At 28.8% G+C, this 24582-nt stretch overlaps 2 protein-coding genes across 3 annotated transcripts; one reads left to right on the top strand and one right to left on the bottom strand.

The window, feature by feature from the left end:
- Positions 1 to 10373: 10373 nt before the first annotated feature.
- LOC105781188 (RNA-binding protein involved in heterochromatin assembly dri1) lies at positions 10374 to 11928 on the bottom strand. 2 transcript variants are annotated; one of them, XM_012605737.2, is made up of 4 exons: positions 11862 to 11928; positions 11393 to 11738; positions 11035 to 11105; positions 10374 to 10612 (listed from the first exon to the last, which is right to left on the bottom strand). In XM_012605737.2, exons 2-4 carry the CDS (start codon positions 11722 to 11724, stop codon positions 10602 to 10604), a joined length of 414 nt encoding a protein of 137 aa, XP_012461191.1. In that variant the 5' UTR covers positions 11725 to 11738; positions 11862 to 11928; the 3' UTR covers positions 10374 to 10601. The 2 variants fall into 2 exon arrangements, with proteins under 2 accessions (XP_012461191.1, XP_052481871.1); XM_052625911.1 differs by lacking the exon at positions 10374 to 10612 and having other exon boundaries at positions 10619 to 11105.
- A 10690-nt stretch (positions 11929 to 22618) lies between these two features.
- On the top strand, positions 22619 to 24549 carry LOC105783712 (deSI-like protein At4g17486). Its single transcript, XM_012609311.2, has 4 exons — positions 22619 to 22948; positions 23549 to 23836; positions 24042 to 24119; positions 24208 to 24549. Exons 1-4 carry the CDS (start codon positions 22804 to 22806, stop codon positions 24351 to 24353), a joined length of 657 nt encoding a protein of 218 aa, XP_012464765.1. The 5' UTR covers positions 22619 to 22803; the 3' UTR covers positions 24354 to 24549.
- Positions 24550 to 24582: the final 33 nt, after the last annotated feature.

Here is a 24582-nt window from a genome sequence, read left to right as displayed (position 1 = left end):
AAAAATGATGTGGGATCACTCTCTAACAAAGCTGGCCTAAGATTCTAAGAAGCCAAAAAAAAAAAAAACTCAACTCTAAAGGAAGTAAGTTGCGTAGAGAAATGAAAGACAACTCTTTTCGCACCTACTAACACAAGAAGCAAAAATGTATTAAAATGCGTAATAGAATAAGAAAAGTTAAAAACAAACAAAAACCTAAGGCTAGAATCAAAGAAAAAAATACCCAACAGAAATCTCGTAACAATAAAAAACAAGTTGAATTTTTTGTTCAAGGTGTTCCCGGTGTGCTAAAATCACGAAAATTAAACTGGAGCATCTTTATATGTTAAATATAATATCTGGATTTTTTTGGCATGAATTCAACCCACAAAATATATATTTTTAAATTATTTCAACTTTTTTTCAAATTTTTTTAGGAAATATTTTCTTCAATGTACCAAAGTTCCAAGAAATATTATACAAAATTTCAGATCGATTTGAATTCATTTACCTATTGAAATAAAGATTTTTTCGAAAATTTTCAAGGAAAAATAGTTTTTAGAGGTTGTTTAAGAAAAATTGATGAAAACAATTTATTTAGCACAAGGAAATAACTAGACCTGATCATGGGTTGGGTTACTCAACTAGATCCGAAGGTCTGCCTTTAAAGTGGGAGGGTTTAAGCAAAAATATAGGCCTAAAAAATGAGTTTAGGCAAAAAACGATGCTTGTTTTCAAAATGAGTCAGGCCTTGTGTAAGGTTTTTTTGGCCCGACTCGAAGCACATGGCTTAACAAGTCTATAACCTATACTCGGCCCGGTCACCCAACCCGAGCTATAAGGTATTACAACTATAAAACATCAACTTATTAGCTACCCTTCCATAAATAACCAAATAATTCATTTCAGAATTCAATTACAATCATTTCCATGTTAATCAATCATATCTGGACCTAAATTGGACATACGAAACATTTAAAGAAAACTGGGAACAATTTTGGATTAAACTAAAACTTATATAAAAATTTAGGTAAAAAGTGAAAACAGGGGTTACACGGCCGTGTGGCTCAAAAACTTGGCCTTGTGGTCAAACCATGTAACAACTTAAGTCCGTGTTACTTAGGGTCACACGGTCGTGTCGCCAAACTATATAACTCTTAGAGATTGTGTGGACAAACCTGCACCAAAAATCAAATAGGTCACATGGCCATGTCATGCGATTGTGTGAGACACACGACCGTGTCACAGACCATGTGTACCTAAAATACCTTTAAACACAAGCCAATTCACCTACAATTTCCTAGACGTCAAGCCATACATTTACCATCACGTTAACTTATTCAAAGTGTACCAAAACAACAACATTTCAACACATTCAACCTATGCGCCTAACCAATATGCCCTCATTGTCACCACATTTCAACAAAAACAACAACCATCTAAAACAGGACATAATCAACATATTAACCTTATTCAATCATCCAATAATTTCCAACTAACATATGTTATAATCAACCATTTATACCAAGCCTTTTAATGCCAATTTATCACCAATTAACCTATCATGTATATACCAATTCAACAAACCAACAATGCATTAATTTTCAAGCACACAAATGTCATCAAATACCAAATCAGCCAAAATACCATTAAGGATTTAAATCAATACACATATTTCATAATTCAAATGATACAAAACATGACCAAATGATCACCAACATGCATAAACCAAAGCCATATTTACATGCCACTTATCACCGACCAAAATAAACGTATAGCTAACGGAAGAGTTGACGGATAGTGTGATCTCCACAAGCAATCCAATCAACAACTCGTATCCGAAGATCTACAAAGAAAAAAAAACAAATAGAGTAAGCTTAAGTAAAGGTTGGTAAGTTTGTATTAAACTTAACCTTTGACTTACCATAACAGTTGTAACTAAAACATTTTGCAATTAATTTCATAAACAAGGTCATGAGTTCATTTATTTCCTATACACACCACAAATCTCACAAGGTTAGTAAGTTCAAATATATGAACATATAACTTTATCATGTCAAAAACGTTACAAGTAAACACATTTAAAACTCAATTCAACCATCACCTATTCATTTAACAACTCACAATTTATTTCAAATGTCTATATCCAATGTTTCATTTAATATATCTATTTCCATAAAATCGATTCATATCACCAATTCATATATCTATTTCCATATAACCAATTCATATAAACACTTAATATAACCATTTCCATTTACTCTTTTCATTTTTCATTTTTACCCGATGAACCAAATGAAATAACGTCGGATACGCAAGAATGATGCTCACATAAGCTGTAAAACGAGTTTGCTCACATGGGTTATGGGTTGGGATGTTAGGCTACATGATACTGCTCACACGAACTGTAGAGAATCCGCAACAAATATAGGACCTCAGCCATCGGTAAAACATCCAAGACCAACACTCGAAACAGTAAATAACCCTAATGATATCTCATCTGTATCCTAAGCATTCACGAGGTTCATACGGGCCGTGTTTCACATGTATATAATTTAGCCATATACACATTATTTCATCACAAGAATTCATCCATATAATTTTCCATTTTCAAATATAACATTTAATTTAATTAACGTTACAACTTAGTCCATTTCATCCCTTACCATTTAACAAATAAATGAACTCAATCACAACATATATAGATAGATATTATATCACAAAAACAACTAATTATTTTAACCAAATTATGAACTTACCTAATCACAATAGCTACGAACACTTCAACGATGACTACTTGACGACTTTTCCTTTGTCATGATTATCAACCGACTAATCGTTTTTTTATCTAAATATAATATTTTCATTCAATTAACCAATTCAAATACTTTAAAACACTTAAATTCACATTTAGTCCCTAAATCGAAACCTTTACAATTACCACAATTAAGTTCAAAACCAAGCTAGCCAAATTTTTAATTTTAGATATACAACCCATAATTGTTTAAATTTCACAATAATTTCATGCTAAATTTATTATTTTATCAAATTAGTCCCTAAACTTAAAACTAACCAAAATTCCTTTGCAAAGTACTCATATTTAACTATCAAACTTATAAATCTATTATCAAACTTCAAAAATATTACAAATTCATCAATGACATAAATCAACACATTTAACAGTTTTATGAATTAGTCCCTGGATTAGCTAGATTAAGCTACAACGATCTCAAAAACATAAAAATTACTAAAAATTGACTAGAAAAACATACCATGCAATAGAAATTAACATTGGCTGAAGGTTGTATTCTCTAACAATGGTGTTCCTGAATGAAGGTAGAAGAAAAGTGAAAATGAAATGGTTGCATTTTGTTTTATTAATTGTTTCAATTTTATTATTTTAACATATATTATAAAATAAATAGAACTTAACATACAAAATACTTAAAAACAACCCATTAACCGTCCAAGATATCCTAACATGGTCTAATTTCAACATAAGACCTTCCAACCATGATTTTATAACCATTAAACATTAGTAAACTAATAGCAAATAACTTTTGCAATATTTACAATTTAGTCCTTTTTCCTTAATTAATTATCCAAACATCAAAATTTCTGAATCAAATTTCAATATTCCTATATTGTAACTTTGTAAATATTTAATAAAAATATTTACGATCTCCTTTTACTGAAATGAGGTCCCGATATCTTGTTTCCCAAAACCACTTGACTTTAGGAACAACCTACTTGTACTTAACTATTCATTCAATTAAAAAAATTATCATGTAAAAATTTAATAAATTTGACTTGTAAATATTAAATAATAATATTTACAAGCTTACTCGTTATATTTGTGGTCTCGAAACTACTATTTCTAACACCACTGAAAAACAAGGTGTTACATCTTTTCTTTTCCTGATTTCCTCAATCGACCCTTCCCCAAATTTCTAGTTCTAATCTCCAACAGTAGCAAATCTAAACCCCTTCTCCACTCCAACACCCATCGGCCACCACCATCATCGTTCACCACTCCGATCACCACCAGTCCATTATCGTTCACTACTGTTGCAACGGGACTGAGAACCTGAAGGTAACTCAAGTCAGGAATCTCCCTTTCCCTCTCATTTTTCCACTTTGGTTTCCTCCATTGCTCTGGTAAATGTTCTCTTCCTTTTTCTCAATTTTTATTTTGGACCCCAAAGACTTTGACTCAATTAACATTCTCCCTAAAGCATTCTAAACCTAAAGAAACCCTCATTGTAGATGAAATAGCTTTTGGGGTTCGGTAGAAGGGAGCCACAAATGTTAGGAAAAACATGGCAATTTATTACTACTGAGAACTAAAATCTTATCTCACCATCAACTCTTATTTGGTTATTACTTCTACCTTAAATTGTTGTTGGAATAATTTTGTAGGTCTCCTTTGTTTATATTGTTGTCAAAGTCCTCTTACCCCAATTTGATTTTTTTATTTAGTTTCATTGATTGCTTTTGGAATGAAATAGTTTATTAATTGCTTTATCTTTTTTCTGGATGATTCTGTATGCAGAGGTTTAGGTCCTTGGGGTCCAAAAATTGTATGCAAGTATACTGCCAATTGAGAAGGAATATTCTATAAGGTAAAGGTAGGTTTTATTCCTTTAATTTTAAGTTAACATGGTGTTTTTCACTTCTTTACAATACCACAATCTAGTTGGAATGAAACAAACTGTTGTTTTCCATATGAAAGTGGAACTAGGCAATTTGTTGTTACCCTTCTTGATTCACTCATGTATTCACGATTTTTTTAATTCAATTAATTTCACATATATCATCCAAATATTTGACCAACCTTGGTTGTTGTTATTTTCATAAATTTTGCTCAAGTTTTCTTAATCCATTTCATGTTTGTGAATTTGTTGTGTAAGTATTAATAACTTTATCATTTACTAGAAAACAACAAATTGGATAACAAAGAATTTCAAGTAAAACACACACTAAAATAGTGGGATGATATGCTGATTAACTTGAAAGTTGATGTTCAAGTTAAGTATTTGAACCACGGCAAATATTGGGACCTAACAGGGGCTTACAAATTTGTCCTTAAATTGTTAGGAAATTTTTAAAAAAAAATCTAATATGGGTCAGACTGGTTCGGGTCTGAGTTTAAAATCTATAATTCGAGTTGGACTTGGAAAAAATTTAGGCTCATTTTTCGGATCAAGCCCGAGCCTAAATTTTTTTTATGGTCCAGTCTGACCCATATCAGCTCTAGAAATAACTTAAAAGCACCCAAATCTGATACAAAATGATAAGAGGAAGTAGACCAAGATCGTATTCAAGTTGTTTGATGCGAGGGGACTCGGATCTAACATAAAAAGAAGAAACTAATTAGATTTAGGGAAACGAAGAAAACAAAAGCAACTAAAAAAATTTAAGAATAAATATTCAAAACAATAAAATTTATTGAGCAAAATCAAAATGAGAAATATTGTTATTTTCTTAGTGCAAAATAAGTTTCTAACGTATTGTCATGTTTACAACTATGAAAGGTTCAATTCCTTCTAAACCACTTTTGTTTGATGTCTCGTCAATAACACTTAATCCTGACGAAGACAAAAAGATATCAAAGAAATTTCTGAAAGCGATAAGAAATTAGGAATTGTTCCAATTTTTACTCCGCTGAACTTATTTGAATTCAATATTATGTCAATAAAATATTAAATAAATTTAAAACATTCTACATATTTAGAAGGTTCTATGTTTTTGATACGACAAAATAATTACTGATTTTGGGTTTTTTTAAATTCTGAAAAAATAAAATACTTTTAAAATAATTGCCATATGTTAGATTTGTGGAAAATTAATTTTACATTTCATTTTTAATATATTTTCAACTTGTTAAGAAGCATTTATTTCAATGTTTTTAGTGTACTTAATATATTATATTTTAAAAACTATTTTTATATAAAAATAAATAAAAATTTAATATCGGCAAATCGGATCAACTTATGTTTAATATTTTAATTTGGGACAAAATTTTAAGTCTATTTTTTGAGTCGAGTCAGAATCTAAAAAATAGATCTAAAATTTTATTTCGATCCAACTTAATTCGGTCCATAATCAAGAATAATCTAGATTTGAGTTGGATTTACATCTCCTCATGAGTTTTCTCCTTTTTTTTTACATTGGAGTTTCGTTATTTCATCGGTTTCTAAGTTTTGGTTTTGACTGTGATGAGTGAATTTGTTTTGTTTGAATGCGAAGTTGGATAGTTTTCATCGGTAAGGGTGTTTTTTTTGGTCGTTGGATCATTATGGGCAAGTCTCTCATGGTGCTTTGATTGTTTCGTTTTGGTTTTTGGTGATTTGTAAGTGTTTGAGGAGTCATGGACGATGTTTGATTTATATGGTTGCTGATTTTGTTTTGTATTTTTTTAGTAATAATTTTAAATATTTCACTTTTTACCCACAACACTATCCAAATCACAATAAAAAATATGATTCTTTTAATAAATTAAATTTACACTTTTACATTATTTAAAATTTAATTTGCTCCAAAATAAATTATTTTGTGGCCATAATATTTAAATTTAGTTAATAATCTACATTCACTAATTAATAATTAAATTAAGTTAACACAATCTATTATTATAATATTAATATTTTAAAAATTCAAAATGTTATTTTTAAATTCGTCTAATATCAATTATCATTTTAAAAAAAAATTAAACTTATATATTATTATATTTTAATTTTGTAATTGAATTATTGACGAAAACATTATAAATTTTATGAAATTTTTAAGAAATAATTAAATATATATATATGTACAGCCCAAATTTACCCGGGCCTCACCAAATAACAAGCCCAAAAATTTAAAACCTACCCAAGCCCAATTACAAAACCCATTACCCAAAACACAAATTAGAAAAAAGAAACCTTAACCCTTGGTGCGCCGCACCTAGGGCCTTCTGACATTGCCGCCGCAACTGCCACCACCGACTCACCCCACTTGCGCCGCGCACGTCCCATCGTCCTCACCTGCTCCACCTGCAAACACGCAAACAATAGAAACACGCAAAGAGAGAAATGAACAAGACAGAAGCAGTAACAAGAATGCTTTAAAAAGGGGGGGCTCGTTTTTTCTGTATTTTTCTATGAGATTTTGGGGGTTCTCTTCTTCCGTTTTTGTAACAAAAAAAACAGATATCAATAAAAAAAATTTTAAGTTTCAAGGTGATTTTCGTTTTGCATTTCTTTTCTTTTTTTTAATCTTTTTGTTATTATTTATTTTCTATAAAAACAGTTTACATTTAAAAAATATATATAAAGAGGAAAGTATAAAAAATTTTACCTTTTTTCTGAATTTTCCGGCCACGGTGTACGGTGGCCGGCGGCGGCGACGTGGCGGCCCTGTTCGTCGGTTTCTGGGCTCTGGTCGGAGGAAGGGAGAGAGACTTAAGAGAATTTTTTTGGTTTTTTTTCTGGAGAAGAAGGGAAGAATGAAAATTTTGAAAAAAACAATTAGTTTAAATAGGCTTCCAAAACGACATCGTTTTGGGCAGCCTTCTCAGACACCAAAACGACGCCTTTTTGACCTGACCCGTTGGCCGACCCGACCCGCTCCAGGGGGATCCGCTTTTTTGACGGAATGGCTAATTGCACGTTTAGCCCTTCCTCTTTTTAATGCTTTTAAAATTAGGTTCTTTTAATCTTTTGAATTGTACCCGGAAATTTTTTGCGTTTTCAATTTAATCCTTACCCGAACTACGTCATTTTAATGGAAGGGAAATTTCCTTTACTGGTCCCTCCATGTTTTATGAATGTTCAGAGTAGTCCCCCCACTTTTGTTTATTTGCGTTTTGAGCCCTGAATCTTGTTTTAATGTTTAATTTAGTCTTTTTGCTATTTTGTTTATTTTCCTAACAAATTTCATATTATTATTATTATTATTATTATTATTATTATTATTATTATTATTATTATTATTATTATTATTATTATTATTATTATTATACTCTTTTAATTTTAAAATTCTTGTTATATATTTACATATACAAACGCATACTTTTTATAATATATATGTGTACATATTTTATTTTATTTTATTTTTTGTGTGTGAATATATACATTTTCCTAATACATATACACATACATTTTAAAGTTATTATAAATATATTTTTATATTTCATCTTTCATACTTACATATACCTATATCTATTTCTATGTATTTTATTACACATAGATATACGTATACATATTTTACATATTTTCTATGTTTTCATAATTCTAAAATATATATATACATGTATTTATATATTTTATTTCTTTATGGTTTCGTTATTTAGCGTGGTGTTTACTTTCTTTTATTTATTTATGCCCACTTTCATTCGAATAGTTTATTTGCTTATTCTTTTGCATGTTTAATTCGTTTTTTATTTATCTTTTATTTGTTGTTACTCGTATTATTCATACTTACATTATCGAATTCATTATTGTTTTGTTACTAGCATTAACATCGTGTTTTATTTCTACTATTACGCGTTAAATTATTTTTCATTCAATGTATAAATTATGATTTTGAATAAACAAAATTTCATGTTTAGACTCGAGAAGGTCGTACCTAACTTCTGGTTTCGATTTTCACGATAAATCTAAATCTTGAGTTTTTTAACCAAAATTTTAAATGATCTCGAAATTAAGAAAAGATCGAGTCCTAACTTACTGGACTTGATCCCCTTTTTTTAAATTCGAGATAGTTAAACATCTTTTAAATAAGTAATTTTTTTACATTCATTCGCGTATCGGGAATTCGAGACATTGTGTCCTAACTTACTGGATATGATGTTTTCTTTCTCGATTAACGTGGAACGTACCCTCTTTTCCCAAAATTTTCAACATTTTAATACAAGGATCGTATTTTTAAATTTCTTTAAAGTTTTCAGTTTTTCGACACTAAGACATTAAGTAATCAACTAGGTACCAATTTTGGGCATATCGAGTGTGCTAATCCTTCCTCGTGCGTAACCGACTCCCGAACCCGTTTTTCTGAATTTCGTGGACCAAACTTGTTGTTTTAATAAAATCAAACTGTTTATTAAAAAACAACCCCTTTTCGAGGTGATCCAATCACACCTCATAAAAAAAAGGGATTGGTGGCGACTCCCGTTTCTTTTTTTCAAAACCCAAGTCGACCCCGTTTTTTCATCCAAAAAATGGTGTCAACAATATATAGAGAGAGAGAGTCAATGGAAAAAAGAAAATAGTATAAATAAATAAATAAATAAATATATATATATATATATATATATATATATATATATGATTTCAATTAGACTTCAAAAGTACAGATTACCAATTTTATTTGTTCTCAATAATACTAAAAAAAGATTAATTTATACTTTTTAACCATTGTATGGGAACAAGTCAGCATCCCATTTTTAGCAGTGGGAAGTAGTGAGCCACTCATATGATAAAACGGCAAATGAAAATGAAGTGAAAAAGCGGGATTCCACATTTTGCTTTCATATTTGGCATTGCATCTATGCTATTATAATTCAAACTAAAACGTAAATACTCATCAATGTTGGGTGTAGTGATAAGACACATTGTACTCTCAAGTAGAGAACACGATTCGAGCCTTAAAGACAACATTGTTGAGAAAAACAATCATGAACCCGAAGCATAAAAGGATCTGATCTATATATATTTAAACTTCAAAGTTTCAGTAACTTTAAGCATCTATGCTTTTAAAGTTGGAGCATTTGGTTCTTATCTTCATGTATATATACACACACATAATTCTACAGATTTTTATTTTTTTATGCTTAAAGGGTTCATAAATTATTAAAGCCTCCTTGAATGAATTTCTCTATTTTGAATTAATTGCATTGCATTGGTTTGGTTTGGTTGAATCCAAAGCTAAGGGCGATACTTTTAGTATGAATTTATTCATAATTTTTTTCGATCTTTAACTAGAAAAATAAATATAATTTAACACGTTTGAACTTATATATTTCTGTACAGATAAAAATATTGATACAAACGGAATTAAAATTTAATCGATAAAATAAAAATGTTGGTATTAGTAACTTGATTTCTAGGGCTAGCTGACATAATTACAATTTCACATTGAAGAAGAAAGTTTAAATTAAGATAACCAGAAAAATTATTACATTATTTTGTTTCCTAGAAAAGATTTCAGTGAGAGAAATGTTTAAATTTGAATTTTAAAATTTTTATTTTATTTATGTTCAAAGTTTAGAGTTATTTCTTTTAGTAATATTGTCTTTAAAATTCAAATATGTATTCTTTTTTAAAAATGTAATATATCTTATCATATAAAATTTTAAAATTATTTAATATTAAATCTTAATCATCCATCATCATTAAGGCTTGAACCATAGAAAAAGACAAAAAAAAATCATAACCCCATTAATCAAACCAGAAACCCTTTTTTGTTGATGATTACAATTACATTGATAAGCTTGAAAAAGGAAAAAGCTTTCACCTTTTTGGTCATCCTAAATGCTATATTTGTTGACACCAATATTACCAAACACAAACTGGTGAGTGAAGGATTAGATATATGAAAAGAAATTATTAACATTGGTTGCGCACAATATTCTTCTTAATTCCCTATGCACCACCTGAGAAACATCAACCAAAAAAAAAACTGAATAGCCTATTCATGCTAATAAATCATATTCTTTCATGTATTAAGAGTCGAATTGTATTTTTGCTTTCTCTACACAAAAAATTGGCAAATTAACCTTTGTATGTTAGATCAAAAAGCAAAGTGATCATTCTGTCAAAAACTTATCTCTATACGTCAATAGGTATAGGTTGCATGTCAAATTTATCTGTTTGATTATTCTATCAGTCACATGAGTTTTTAACAGTACAAATGAATGAAATTTTAAACAAAAAGGATTAATTTGCTCTTTGATCTAAAATATGAGGATTAATTTACCTATTTTTTGAGTAAAGAGAAAAAAAAATACAATTTAACTCTTAATACAAAAACCTCTATATAGTTTTACCCGTATTGTTTGCTATATATATATATTACCAAAATTCCTTGGGGTCTTGCACTTGAAGCACTCGATCCTGCTAGCATAATTGTGAACTCCACATCCATATCTGACCAAACAAATGTTTGCAGTCATATCAGATCAACGATAAGCATATATAAATGACAGTCTCCATAGATAACATACATGTGATAAGATGGGAATTCATTATCTGCTATATTGGGTGGATACCATGTTTGGAAGTCAAATGAATGCAATATCATAAACCAATGTCATAACCAGACACAATGCAGCTTATGTGTCCTACATTTTTATTCACAGGATACTATCTATATTACTCCAACTCGTATTTATGTGTCAAACACGAATAGTAACATTATCTTTCATTTTACTGACCTGGTGCAAATCCAGTCACCGGTTTTCCATCCAGGGGGAACAGTCCCATCACAGCCCATTGTATTATAATTACCAACAAAATCATTTTTCAACGAACCACAGCGATAGCAATTTGTTCTGCTAGCGTAGTTGACAACCCCACAGTTCATGGCGGAACAGTACCAGTCCCCGGCTAAAACTTCAGCACTATTGTAACTGTTGTTGTATAAGTAAGTCGACACATCGGGGCCGCCGTACTTGGGGTACCCGCAGCGTTGGCAAGATTCCCTCTTTTTAAAATTCTGGTGCTGGCAGGCGCCGCACATCCAGTCTCCTCCGACCCAGCAGCTCATTTTTATCTTTAAAACTATATAACAAAAAAGGGAATAAAATCAGACCCAGATTTTGATCCTCAAACCAAGCTTGTTTCATCATTAAATAAATTTAAAAGTGCAGAAAAAACAAGGTAGATTGGATTGGAGAAGCTTACGAGGGAGCTTGAAGAAACAGTAATGGTAAGTGCTATATAGATATCAGCTGAATCAACAAATTGTTTGTGCAAATGGTGATTTTTGGTGTTAGGGGTGGAAGGGCTATATATACTTGTTGATAGCTATGATGTAGCACGTAGACTTCTTTTCAGGAAGAGTTCCAAGTGTCAATAAAACTACCGTAAAAATCTTTATTATATCTACATTTTGATCCTTTATTAAATATTAGTTTTTATACGATAATTAAAAATAAATTAATATTTTCTGTTAAAAAATTTATCTATTTATACCGTTAAAAGTTAATTTTATTAATTAAATAATTAAATAATAACACATGACATGTTACGTATATTTTTATAGATATTTTTAATGATATTTAAAATATATATATATATATATATATATGTTTTTTGGTTGGAAGAGGATAGTGAATTCATGCATAGAAATGGAAATAGAAATCCAAACAAGCCTGATTCCTTTTATCGTTATTGCTGAAAAAAAACACGAATGTGAAATATTATTCTCTTCTCATCCCATATTGCCACCAGCCAGGTGTTACGAGGGGAAGATGTTATTTGGTGATCAAACCGATAGTGATGCCATCGCCTCTAATTTTATTTTATTATTTGAGTTTAATTCCCATTTTTTAACTATTTATTGGTAATTTTTTTTAAATTGAAAATAAATTCACTTCATTTTAATGAATTATTCTTAGACTGTCCGTACGTATATGTTTTTTCATGCAAATGTTAATAGTTTCAATATTAGCTCTTTCAATAAATGAATTACTTTTATGTTATTCGAATTATTATTTTTTTCTTAAAATATATTTTTTTTGAAGAATTTAATTATATATTCGATATTATATTTAATTTTTTTTTAAATATATCCATATTATATGTATAAATGTATTCAATATTCATCGAAATAAAATATTACAAAAGTTAGCCGCTCAACTTAAGTCTTCTCAACGGCAGCACCACATTTCGGGCTAGTTGCCAGCCACAGCCTTTTCAACAATTTTCTGTGTTTTTTTCCTTTTAGTTTTTAGTTTCGATCTATTTTGTTTTTCCTTAAACTTTAGGTGGTTGAATTCTGAGTTGAATCTATTTCTTTTGAAAGTTATGGTGGCTCTTGTTTACCATGTTTTCTCTAAAAATAGTAGTCGTATTTGTTAAGGTAAGAGCACCATCAAATTTACTGAAAACCATTCTTAGGGGAGAGTGTTCGCAAAATTAAACTCTAAAATGCTGAGCATCTAATGCAGCGATTCTCTTGGAGCTTTTGGTCATGGTTTCTTAATTGACTGATTTTTGTCATCAGGTTGTTCTTATTAGAGCTAGCAAAATAGGCCCGAGCTCGAAAGGCCGCCCGTGCTGATCTAAACTTGTAATGAACTGATCTTGAAAATGTTCGAGTCTATAACAGGTCCAAGCCCGAGTTCGAGACTGATCTGGCCCAAGCCTGAGATAAATTCAACTCAAAGCTCAACTTTATAACTGAACAGCCATAATAAGCATTAATAATTAATATAATTTTATGATATTACTTAAAATATAAATAAATGATAATTTTTTATTTTTTGAAAATGTATTCATAAGCCTTGCATTTTTATATTAAAATTTTATTAATAAGAAAGTAATTAATAATGATTTTATATTAAATTATAAAGTGAAATAAATTTTAAAAATATTAATTTAATATAAATATTTATTATACATATAAAATTAAACTTTAACGATAATATAATCATATATTATATAGCTATTACCAAAACCGATTACCTAACTTGACCTTAAACCGATAAACTAAATTAGTATATTACTAATACATAAAATAATATGATAATATATAACTATTACTAAAAATATTAATATATATATATAACTATTATTATAATATAGATTATAATAAAAGATATAGTATTACATGATATTATAATGTTTAATCATCGATGCATATATATAAACTATAAGTGTATTATATTATATGATATGATATAGTATTATATAATATAGTAGGAGGGCTAACTTTTAAATGTATGAAAAGTATAGGGACTTAGAGCATATTTTAACTAGTATAATAATAATATATAATATACAATAAGTAATATATAATGTACTACTATTATATATAACTGTTATTGTAATATAGATTATAATCAAAGATATAATATTACATTATATTATGATGTTTAATAATTAATGCCTATATATAAACTATTAGTATATGATATGATATGATATAACATTATTTAATATAGTAAGAAGGTTACCTTTCAAATATACTGAAAAGTATAGAGAGTTGGAGCATATTTCAACAGGTATAATAATAAACAATAATAAATAATAATGTAGTACTATTATATTATAGAATATAATAAATAATATAGAATTACATCATATTAAAATGTTTAATCATTGATGCATATATGTAGCTATAAATATATTATGTACTACTCTACTATGTTTTATTTGGGTTTTTTCTACTGATTGTGACATTTATACATCAACTTATATATTTTTTTATATCTTGTATACACTATGACATGTCTATGTATTTATTATTTATAATTATTTTTATGATAAATATTTTTAAAAATAATAATATTTTTCTAAATCCTAAAAGGGAAATGATTGTATAAAATAATGATGTCACGTCATCCGTATCTATTTTCCAATTTCATCCTGAATTTTAGCATTTATCCAAATGAAATTTCCTGAAATTACGGATAAAATTATTGATATGATATTAAACTATTTAAAAGAGATAATATCCTTATTTCATACCATTATTTCTCATCCGTCAAATATGTTCCCTAGCCGATGTGTGCATCCACGTGGATAGACACATCAAATGCCTTCTCCATCTATATTTATTTATAAATAGTATGTGGAATTTATGCTTAAATTATAATGCTCTATCTCCATTGCAAAATTCCTCTTTTTGGCAATAATTCAAAAGTCACATGAAGATTCATATCAATTGGAGAGAGACCTTTGCTCTCAATGCTCCTCCCAATAACTCTTTATATGCATATTCCAAATATGACTTCACCTCTGACTTTTTTTTTCTTACCCTATTTAAAGTTAGGATAAATTACATTTAAGTTCACTAAATTATTAATAAATTTATATTATGGTCATTCAACTTTAGAAAATTATAAAATGATCATTAGATTATACAAAAGGTTTTTTAAAAATTATTGAGCTGTTAAGTTCTTCTTTTTAAAGTCTGGCTAGTAAGCTCCAAGTGACAATTCGATGAGTGGTATAATAGATTAGTACCCATCGATGACTAGAAGAACATACTTTAGATCAAAGTCAATCTGACGATCAGTGTCGAAGATCAGACATTCAAAGTTGTTTTATAAAAAAAATGGACTTGTAGAAGAGAAGGTGAAGGAAAGCTTTCAATTGCTGCAAGCGGTGCGAATAGAGAAGGCCATACAACAACGATTTTAACAACCCAGTGACTTGAACGAAAACTTTCGAATAATTTCATGACTATTTTGTATCCTTTTGAAGTTGAGTGGTCAAAACATAAATTTACTAATAATTTAGTGACCTTGAGTGCAGTTTACCCTTAAATTTTTAACCAAACTGAATTTCTTCGTTTCAAATTCAATCGATTTATTTAAAAAAAATTATATACATATTAGAGTTATTTTTACTAATTTGCATGTATATTATGTAACGACCCAAAATTCATAGGCAATGGAAAAGTGTGTTATCGGGCCTCTGTCTTAGTAAACCGAGTTAGTAAATAATTATTAGGAGTAATTAAAATTATGAGTGTGGTAGTGTATTTAATTAGATTTCTTTTATTTAGTGAATTTAGTTTAATTTAAAGTAATTAGGAAAAGGATCAAATTGAATAAAGAGTGAAAGTCTAATTATAGATTAAAAGAAAGTAAAATGGCTAAAATGGCAATTAAGCCATTTGGCATAGTTGAGGCAGCATAAAGGGAATAAAATCTAAGATTTTATTTGTTTTAATTATATAATTAATGATATTATATTATTAAATAAATCAAAATATGTCAATTGTATGGATATGATAAAATACATGTGTAATATATGTATTTATATATTTGTAATATAATTGTATATTTTCTTAAATTTTAAGTAAAAGATATTATTAATTAAATTATTATATTAAAAGATTTTATTTATTTGATAAATTAGTTAGATTAAGACAAATGTAAGGTTATGATATAGCACAAATGTATTAATTATATTTGTTATTAAAATAGATATTTTATAATTATTAATTAATAGATATTTTATAATTATTAATTAACTTAATTATAAAATAAAGAAAATGAAATAAAAGAAAGAAAGAAACTGAAACATTAAGCAGGAACGAAACAGAGAAAGGATAGAAGAAGAAAAAAGGAAAGAAGAAAGGGAAAATTAGGCTTTTAAAGCTTAAAATTTAATTGGTAAGTTTAATCAAGTTCTTTTCTTATAAAATTGATTTTTGGAATTCTAGAGTGAAATACTATTGGATTTAAGTTGAAAATTTGAAAGTTAATAGATTTTTAGTAGGGTTTATGTTGAAAAAAATGATGGAATTGAGGGTTTATTTGATAGAAATTTTGATTGGAATTGAATAAAGGATTGAATTGTAAACAAAGCTATAAGTTTTGAATTTTAGGGATTAAATTGAAATAAATTCAAAATTATGAAAATATGATAAAAATTAGATAGTTAAATGTGAGTTTGGCAAGAAATTGAGTAGCAAAAAGGTATGAATTGAGAAAAAAAATATAGGTTTAGTTAGGATTCAAATTGGAATTAAAGTAAAAGTTAGATAAAAATTTCAGCAATTAAATTGTGTTGTGCTAATGATTGTGAAATTATTTTAATTGTTCGTAGCTAATATCAGCCTGAATCATTGGCCCAAAAAGGAAAAGAAAAGATCGTCGATGATTAAATCTGAAGAGAATTCTGGTTTGTATCACTACAATTCAAACTTTATCATTATTATGTGTTTAATTTACTAATTATGTATGGTAAGTATTTTAAGGTAAGTGTTTAGTAAAATGAAAATTTATGATTGGGTATTGAAATTGAGACTGATACTGAACTGAATTATGGAATACTGAATATTGTTTTTGAGTACTGAATTGAATTGTGAAGTTACTGAATATTGTTATGTGTACTGCATTGAACTGTGAAATTACTGAAGTAATGAATTACTGTAATACTGTGAAACTGATTGAAATAAGGAATTATAATTGATACTGAACTAAGATGGAAATTGTACTGAAAAGTGAATTAAATACCTATTAACTAGTCGGGCTAGTCGGATATAGTTGGCATGCCAGAGGATATGGAAGAGTACGGGTTTTTGCCGACTTACTGATCAGGCATTTATATGCCAACTACTGTTACTGTTATTGATTCAACACTTTGTGTGTTGAATACTATTACCGTTACAGTTACAGATTCAGCACTTTGTGTGTTGAATATTGTTATTGTTACTGTTACTGCTACCGTTACTGATTACTGTTTAGGTGTTGTGTACCGTTAAGGTACAATGTGTAGTATTGGTATGTTGGTTAGAAACTGTGTATCCGCTGAGTCCGAGTCAAGTTAATAGGGGCAAATGAAATAAACTTACTGATAAAACTAAATTTGAATGATATGACATATGTGAAAGGTGAGAATTGAAATAAAGAAATATGAATGGTATGTATATAATCAAATGATAATATAAAAGACTAAATTGTTCATTAAGTGATGATAATTGTAATGTAAAAGTACGTGTGTGTGTGTGTGATTTAATGTATTTAAATACAAATTGAATTATAGTAATACCACTGAGTATATGCATACTCAACGTACGATTGTTTCCGTGCGCAGGTTGTAGAAGTCAAGTACTGAACCAGCATCCAAAGCCAGACCCGACTTCAGCAAACTTTTGGTGACGTATATTTTCTTTTGGTAATGTGGCATATACATAGGATGTATATAAAGGTTATTATGTTTTGAATATAAATGGTTAAAAATGTTAGTAGTACAAGTCTAAGAATTATAATGAAAGAAGTTTATCCGTTTCAATTTAATTAGTACATTGATAAATTTTAAATTGATATTATATTGAATTGGTTGAATTGGTTATGTTTGGAAATGGATACGGTTTTAATTGCGGGGGTTTTATGTAAAAATAATCGAAATCTTGTCAAAATTTTTTTAAAAAATTTAAAATTTTTAGAATACTCGAACAAGTTTCATTCTACTTTTAATACATGTTTTGGGTTTCGAGAGTCCATTATAGGGATTTAATTATTAAATTATATTATGAATGTTATTTTAATTATGAATTATTCGTAAGTTGTCTGATAGGTCTGATAATGCCTCATAACCCTGTTTCGGCGACGGTTTGAGGTTAGGGGGTGTTACATATTATATTTATTTATATTATAAAAATAAAACAAATTATAAATTAAATTAAATAAAAGAGTTTGATTTAGTTCAGGTACTTTTTATTTATTTTATGAATTGAAAAATAAATTTAAATAATAACATAACTAAATTTAATAAAATCAAATCAAAACTAAAGCAAACACTAGTTCGAATCAATTTCTTTGCTTAGCCCTGCCTTAAGGCTTTCAACTTTAACTCCGACCTTGAAAATATTTTGTCCATTTTTGTTCTTATAAGCAATCCCAAAAAATTTATAAAATATTTTATATTATATTAATTTTATAAAATTAAGCCAAATCTATATTATTATTAGTCTCTCGTCACGAGTCAATCAGACACCAATTTAATTAAAGAAATTACAAAAATGTTCACTTGTAATTATAATAAGTTATATCATGCAAGGATATTTTGATTTTTTTTTTTAAAGATCTTTGCATGAGTTAGATTTACATCCGTGTTATTTACATCAATAAAACATTATCTTTATTACCAAGTCAAAGCTTTATTTTAATATATTATTTACATTTTAATTGTATTATGCATACTTTATTATCTCCATCAATCGTATATATTGATTATGTTGTTGATTAAGGGTGGATTTGGATGGGCGATTGGGTGTCGTGCGGTGTGTTTAGCTTACTTTTTATCTCACGCTACAGTATCTAATCTCACCGCTACTGCCGTTTTTACAATAACCGCAGGTAAACGCACCGCCCACTCACCCTAAGTTGGTATCACAAGCCAACTCGACATTAACTCAAAATTGATGACAACATCATTATAAACAATTTTCATGCATTTAGTATTTTTAATATGATGTACTTATGTGTTTAAATTTTATTTTACTCACAATTTAAGTTTTTATTTTAATATCATATATATTTAATGCGTTACAATTAATTAGTTTCGAACCGTACGTTTTATTTATTTATTATATATTATTTTAAACTAACATTTGTGTTTTAAGTATGTGGTTTCCACATACATACGCATGTGATAGAATTCTCAATATTAATAATGTTGTTGATTGAGCGAACAAATTAACTCGATATCAACTTAGGATTGATGACAACTATGATAAACAATTGTATTAATATAATATTTTTAATATTATGTATTTATATGTTTAAATTTTGTTTTACTTACAATCTAATTCAATTTTATTTTAATATCGTACATATTTCACGTATTATTATTAATTAGTTTCAAATCATACATTTCATTATTTATTATATGTTATTTTAAACACATATTTATATTTACATGTATTCTACGCACATACGCATATGCTTAAAAATTTCTATCATATGTTATAAAAGCTAGTAAAATTTTAAAATGTAATTAAAATTATAGAAAATATTTATAAAATCAATATATCTAAACTATCATTTATGAAATTACAAAACTTTTAAATGAGTTTGGTGGCTTCCACTAGAAAAATACAACAAAAAAATAACCAAACTATAAAATAAACATTATTTATTTAGAAGCTTGTATTAATAATTTAATTTTCTTTTTCCTAAATCTAATATATCCATCATTTATCCATCTTTTCTTTTTCACTCTTTTAAAAAATTTACTTATAGTTAACTTTTGGGCTTGCTATCGCCCGCCTTTTTCCATTCTCATCAACACTTTCTTTTTTTTTTTTTTCTCATTCACTATACACATATTCTCTCTTTTTAGTTTACAGATTTATTTTGTGGTTGCCGATTCTTTTGTCGATTTTTACTTGCCACTTTGGACCATTCGGGATTGATTTCATTATTGTATTAAGTGTTTGCAATCACTCCAGATATGTCGTGCTTAAGTTGTGACAAAATCAATTGTCAACGTATCATAATGTTCTATTGATGCTAAGGCTAAAGCCTTTGTTGTGTTGATGTAGCTTGTCCTTCATCATCTATGACGTGTGTTTGCTATTTTTTTTCTCTCTGAATTGTACGGTTCCATTCATTGAATGAATTAATGAATTTACCTTTCAAAAAATTTTACCTATAGTTATTTATTTCAGATAAATACTAAAATCATATATGAATTTTAATACAATGTGTAATGTTATACATCAATCCCAATTTAAGTCCTTAAACTCTAGATTTTTATCAATTAAGCTCCTAAATCTAATTTTAACGAAAAACCTAATATTTAAGGAATCAATTGGCCTTTTAAATTTTTTTTTTTAAATGTCAACATGATATGTTTGGAGTTTTGTTTTGTTTTTTTTTTTTTCTTTTGGCCACACCTACCAGCCTGCTGGTATAGCCTGAGTGGGGGTGGAAGACAAACAAGCATGGCTGACAAGGAAAAAAAAGAAGAAAGGAATGTTCTGGTAATCAATGTCTTAACTTGGAATATGGTTTGCGGCGGACCGACTATGGTGGGTTATCACCTAATTTGTTATCCGATAAAAGTAAGCATACGCACACTGAACTTGGTCTCCATTGCACCTCCAAATAGCTTTCACAAGTCGAATTTGATTTTATTTTTCTTACAAAATGTAATATATCTTCAATTACATCCAATAATTATTGATAAAACACAATAATTTTATAAATAAATACATGTTATGTGATGAGCTACATTAATTTTGACTTGTATAAAGGATTCAATATTGGCGTTTGTCTCATTATTAGAACTGTTAATGGGTCGAGAGGGTTTAAGTAAAACCAAAAAATGAATTTCGACCAAAAAAATTAGACCCATTTAAAATATGGGTCAAGCTTGGGCTTAAACATTCAAGGCCCAAGTCTGGCCTGACCCGGCCCATTTTTAAATTTATAATATTTTATATTATGTTATTTTTATATATTATATAACTTGGAACAAATTTTTTAAAAAAATCTATACTAAATATATAATACTATTTTAACTTAACTATTATAATAATGTTAAGATGACTATATAAAAAATGTATAAATTATTAAATATGAAATAACATAATATAAATATTTGTTTTAAAAATTTAAATAATATGAGCGAACTTAAAATGGGCTTGGGTTAATATTTTGCAAATATGGGTGAGTTTGGATAAAATTTTAAATTTATATTTCAAGTCGAGCTGAGCTTAAACGAATATAAAATATATTAATATCATGTTTAAACTCAACCCGGCCCATGAACACTTTTAATCACGAAGTATAAGTTCATTTTTGGTTCCATTGCACCTCAAAAAAACTTCCAAGCTGATGAGCTCTACGTTCATTTTGACTTGCATAAAGGATTCCCCCCAACGTAGCATGTCATGGAGATCACAGCCTATTATATTTCTTTTATTTTATTTAGTTCTTATTGTTTCAAAAATTTCAATCCATCATATTTTAATTTTTTTTAAAAAATTTAAAAACATATAATTTTAATTAATTTAAATAAAAATAAATTTATATTAATAAATAATAATTTGAACCTACTGATTTAAATTTTACCTTATCCAAATTCGACTCCGTTTTGTTTATTAGAAAAATGAATATTTTAATCCTTATTGTGAACCCTAATTTGCATGGGACAACCTTATGACTATGACATATGTGGTCCCTATTTGTTTACATGGCAAGCAAAATTTTAACTCCAGTTCTGGCGTGAAAACAAGTATCATATAATCATTTTTATGTCATACACATACATATATATGATTCAAGATAAAGTTATTAATGTGGTATATTTGTGTTTTATACAATTTTTTCTGGTAAATGAAAATGCTTGGGTTGTGAGCAATGGGTTGGATAAGGAAGAATGGTAATCACCATCTACATATATACTGAATATTCCTGATGGGAAGAAAAACCCTTTGAAGTTGAGCCACTCTTTGCTTTGTTACTGTTTTTGCAGAAAAGAGGAATGGCCCCTTCGATTATAGACTTCACAATAGCCGTTGCTTTTCAACTTTGAATATAACCTTCCCTTTCCTTGCCACTGGTTGATCTATCAACATTCTTTATCCTCTCTTTTTATAAAAATAAAAATGCTTTTTTTAGGGTTAAAAGATGAAATATAAATTTTTGAAAGAATTAAAATGTAATTAACTTAAAATTTTATAATTCTTAGAGGGGTTAAACTATAAGTTTACCATTTATGGGGTTTTCATGTGGGCAAAATTTTATAATTTCTAGAAGGGCTAAACTATAAACGTTAGTTTTTATTGGATTCAATTCTTAAAACAAAATCAAATCAACAAGAACATAACAGGGGAAATGAACGAACGCAACAGTAAGATGCTGATTGACAGATATAATTTGAATGATTGTAACAGTAAAACAAAACCCAATTTGAGAGAATGCTTTTCGTGATTTAACAGGTACTATAACAAAACCCATATCTAACTCATGTTTATGAACACTATAATTACCAGCAATTATTCGATTCATCAATGAAGCAACAGTGGTTTTTTATTTTGATTTACATTAATATTTGAGGGTTTCTTAGTAGAGAAAAAGGGAAATATTTTCTGGGGATTTTGGGGAATCTTTTTCGTTTTTATTTTGGGTTTCAGTTCAAAGTTAAAAAAAGAGAAATGGGGAAAGGGAAAGTCTCAAATTCCAGCCATAATGAGAGCAATGACAATGAAACCAAGCTGGTTTTGAATATCTATGATCTCACTCCTATGAACAATTACTCTTATTGGATTGGTTTTGGGATTTTCCATTCCGGCATTGAAGGTTTCCTTCTTCCCATTTCTGAATTTATTTTTCTGGGATTTTTTCTGCTATGGAAAATTTGTTGTGTCTTATGGTTTTGGGATTTGGGTATTGATTATTTCATCTCTTTATTGGTTCTAAAAGGTGGATTTCGTTTCCCATGATTGAAAATAGCTATGGGTTGGTTGACTTCTTTGTAATTGATTTCGTGATCATCTTCCATTTCTGTAGCTGAAATTTGATATTTACTTGGGGGGGAGTCTAAAAATGAAGTTTTATTTAGGGAGAAAATAGAAAAATATAATTTGAATTATGACGAAAATGATGGCATGCATTTGTTCTTTAATTGTTGAAAATCTTTTTAATTTAGGGTTCTATATGTTAATGAAGTATGTATTCTTTAAATTAGGCATTTCTGGTTAGTTTTGGTGGGATTGAAATCCAGCAAATCTCAAGGAAAATGAATGCTTGAAGTAGAAATTAATTGCTAATGCATCATTGCCATTCGTTTCGATCGATTCAATATTTTCGGAAATATGAAATGAAATTTGCTTCATGTGTTTATGATCTTGTTTTCAATTAGGAAACTGAAAGTATCTGTGTTTGAATGTGTATCAACAGTTCATGGTAAAGAGTACGGGTTCGGGGCTCATGATTTTTCAATCAGTGGCGTTTTTGAAGTGGAACCGAAGTGCTGCCCTGGTTTTTCTTATCGATGTTCGATCTCGTTGGGAAGGATAAACATGTCGTCCTCCGATTTCAGAGCGTTCATCGAGAACTTGGCTTCCGACTATCATGGAAATACCTATCACCTCATCTCCAAGAACTGCAACCACTTTTCAGATGACATTGTTTATAAACTAACCGGCAAACACATCCCCAGATGGGTGAACCGACTCGCTCGGCTAGGTTTGTCGATCCTTCCAACCGTTCATATATGCATTATATGTATGCAATGTATAAATGCAGCTATCTGTGTGCTTATATCAAATGTACATTCGCCTATGCATGCATGTACGCATGCAAGTATCGACTGTCGTCGTTAAACGACCATTTTGTCTGCTTTTCATCATCCACTGGAAATCACTAAGTTCATGCTTTGTCAAAACTACAGGTTCCTTATTCAGCTGCCTACTCCCAGAAAGCCTTCAAGCAACTAGAGTGAAGAAGGTGCCTGAATACCACCAAATTGGTATGCTTCCGATTTTTACTCAAAAAATACTAACTGCAATGAAATGCTCGTATTTTGATAGTTGTGTTTGCTCTCTTTTCTTTTCCAGAAGGAAACGAAACTCTGTCGACCACCACCCCCAGCGAAATCGACGAAACGGAACCGGAGAATCCCTTGCTGTCTCCAAAAGATGGAAGTGTAGATATAAATTTTGTTAAAGCAGCCCCGAGTGATTGCAAGGCCGAAATGCCTTAAAAAGAACAATGAACTTATATTCTTGGGGCTTTCTTTTTTTTTTTCCATTTAAATGTTTGTGTAATATTTTCCCATATTTGTCCCCAATTTTTTATCTTCATTTTTTCTTCTTTATCCAGCTTTTTTTAACTAGGCTGAAGAATTTGGCATTTGAAATATAGTTTGTTAATTTTTTTTTATTATGATATTTTGTGATTAAATGAAGCTTCAAAAGAAAAAAAAACTAGGG

This window comes from Gossypium raimondii, chromosome 13, assembly GCF_025698545.1.
Source record: "Gossypium raimondii isolate GPD5lz chromosome 13, ASM2569854v1, whole genome shotgun sequence".
Classification (NCBI taxonomy): domain Eukaryota; kingdom Viridiplantae; phylum Streptophyta; class Magnoliopsida; order Malvales; family Malvaceae; genus Gossypium; species Gossypium raimondii.
The sequence above is the reverse complement of the archived record's forward strand: the minus strand, read 5'-3'. Positions and strand labels throughout refer to the sequence as shown.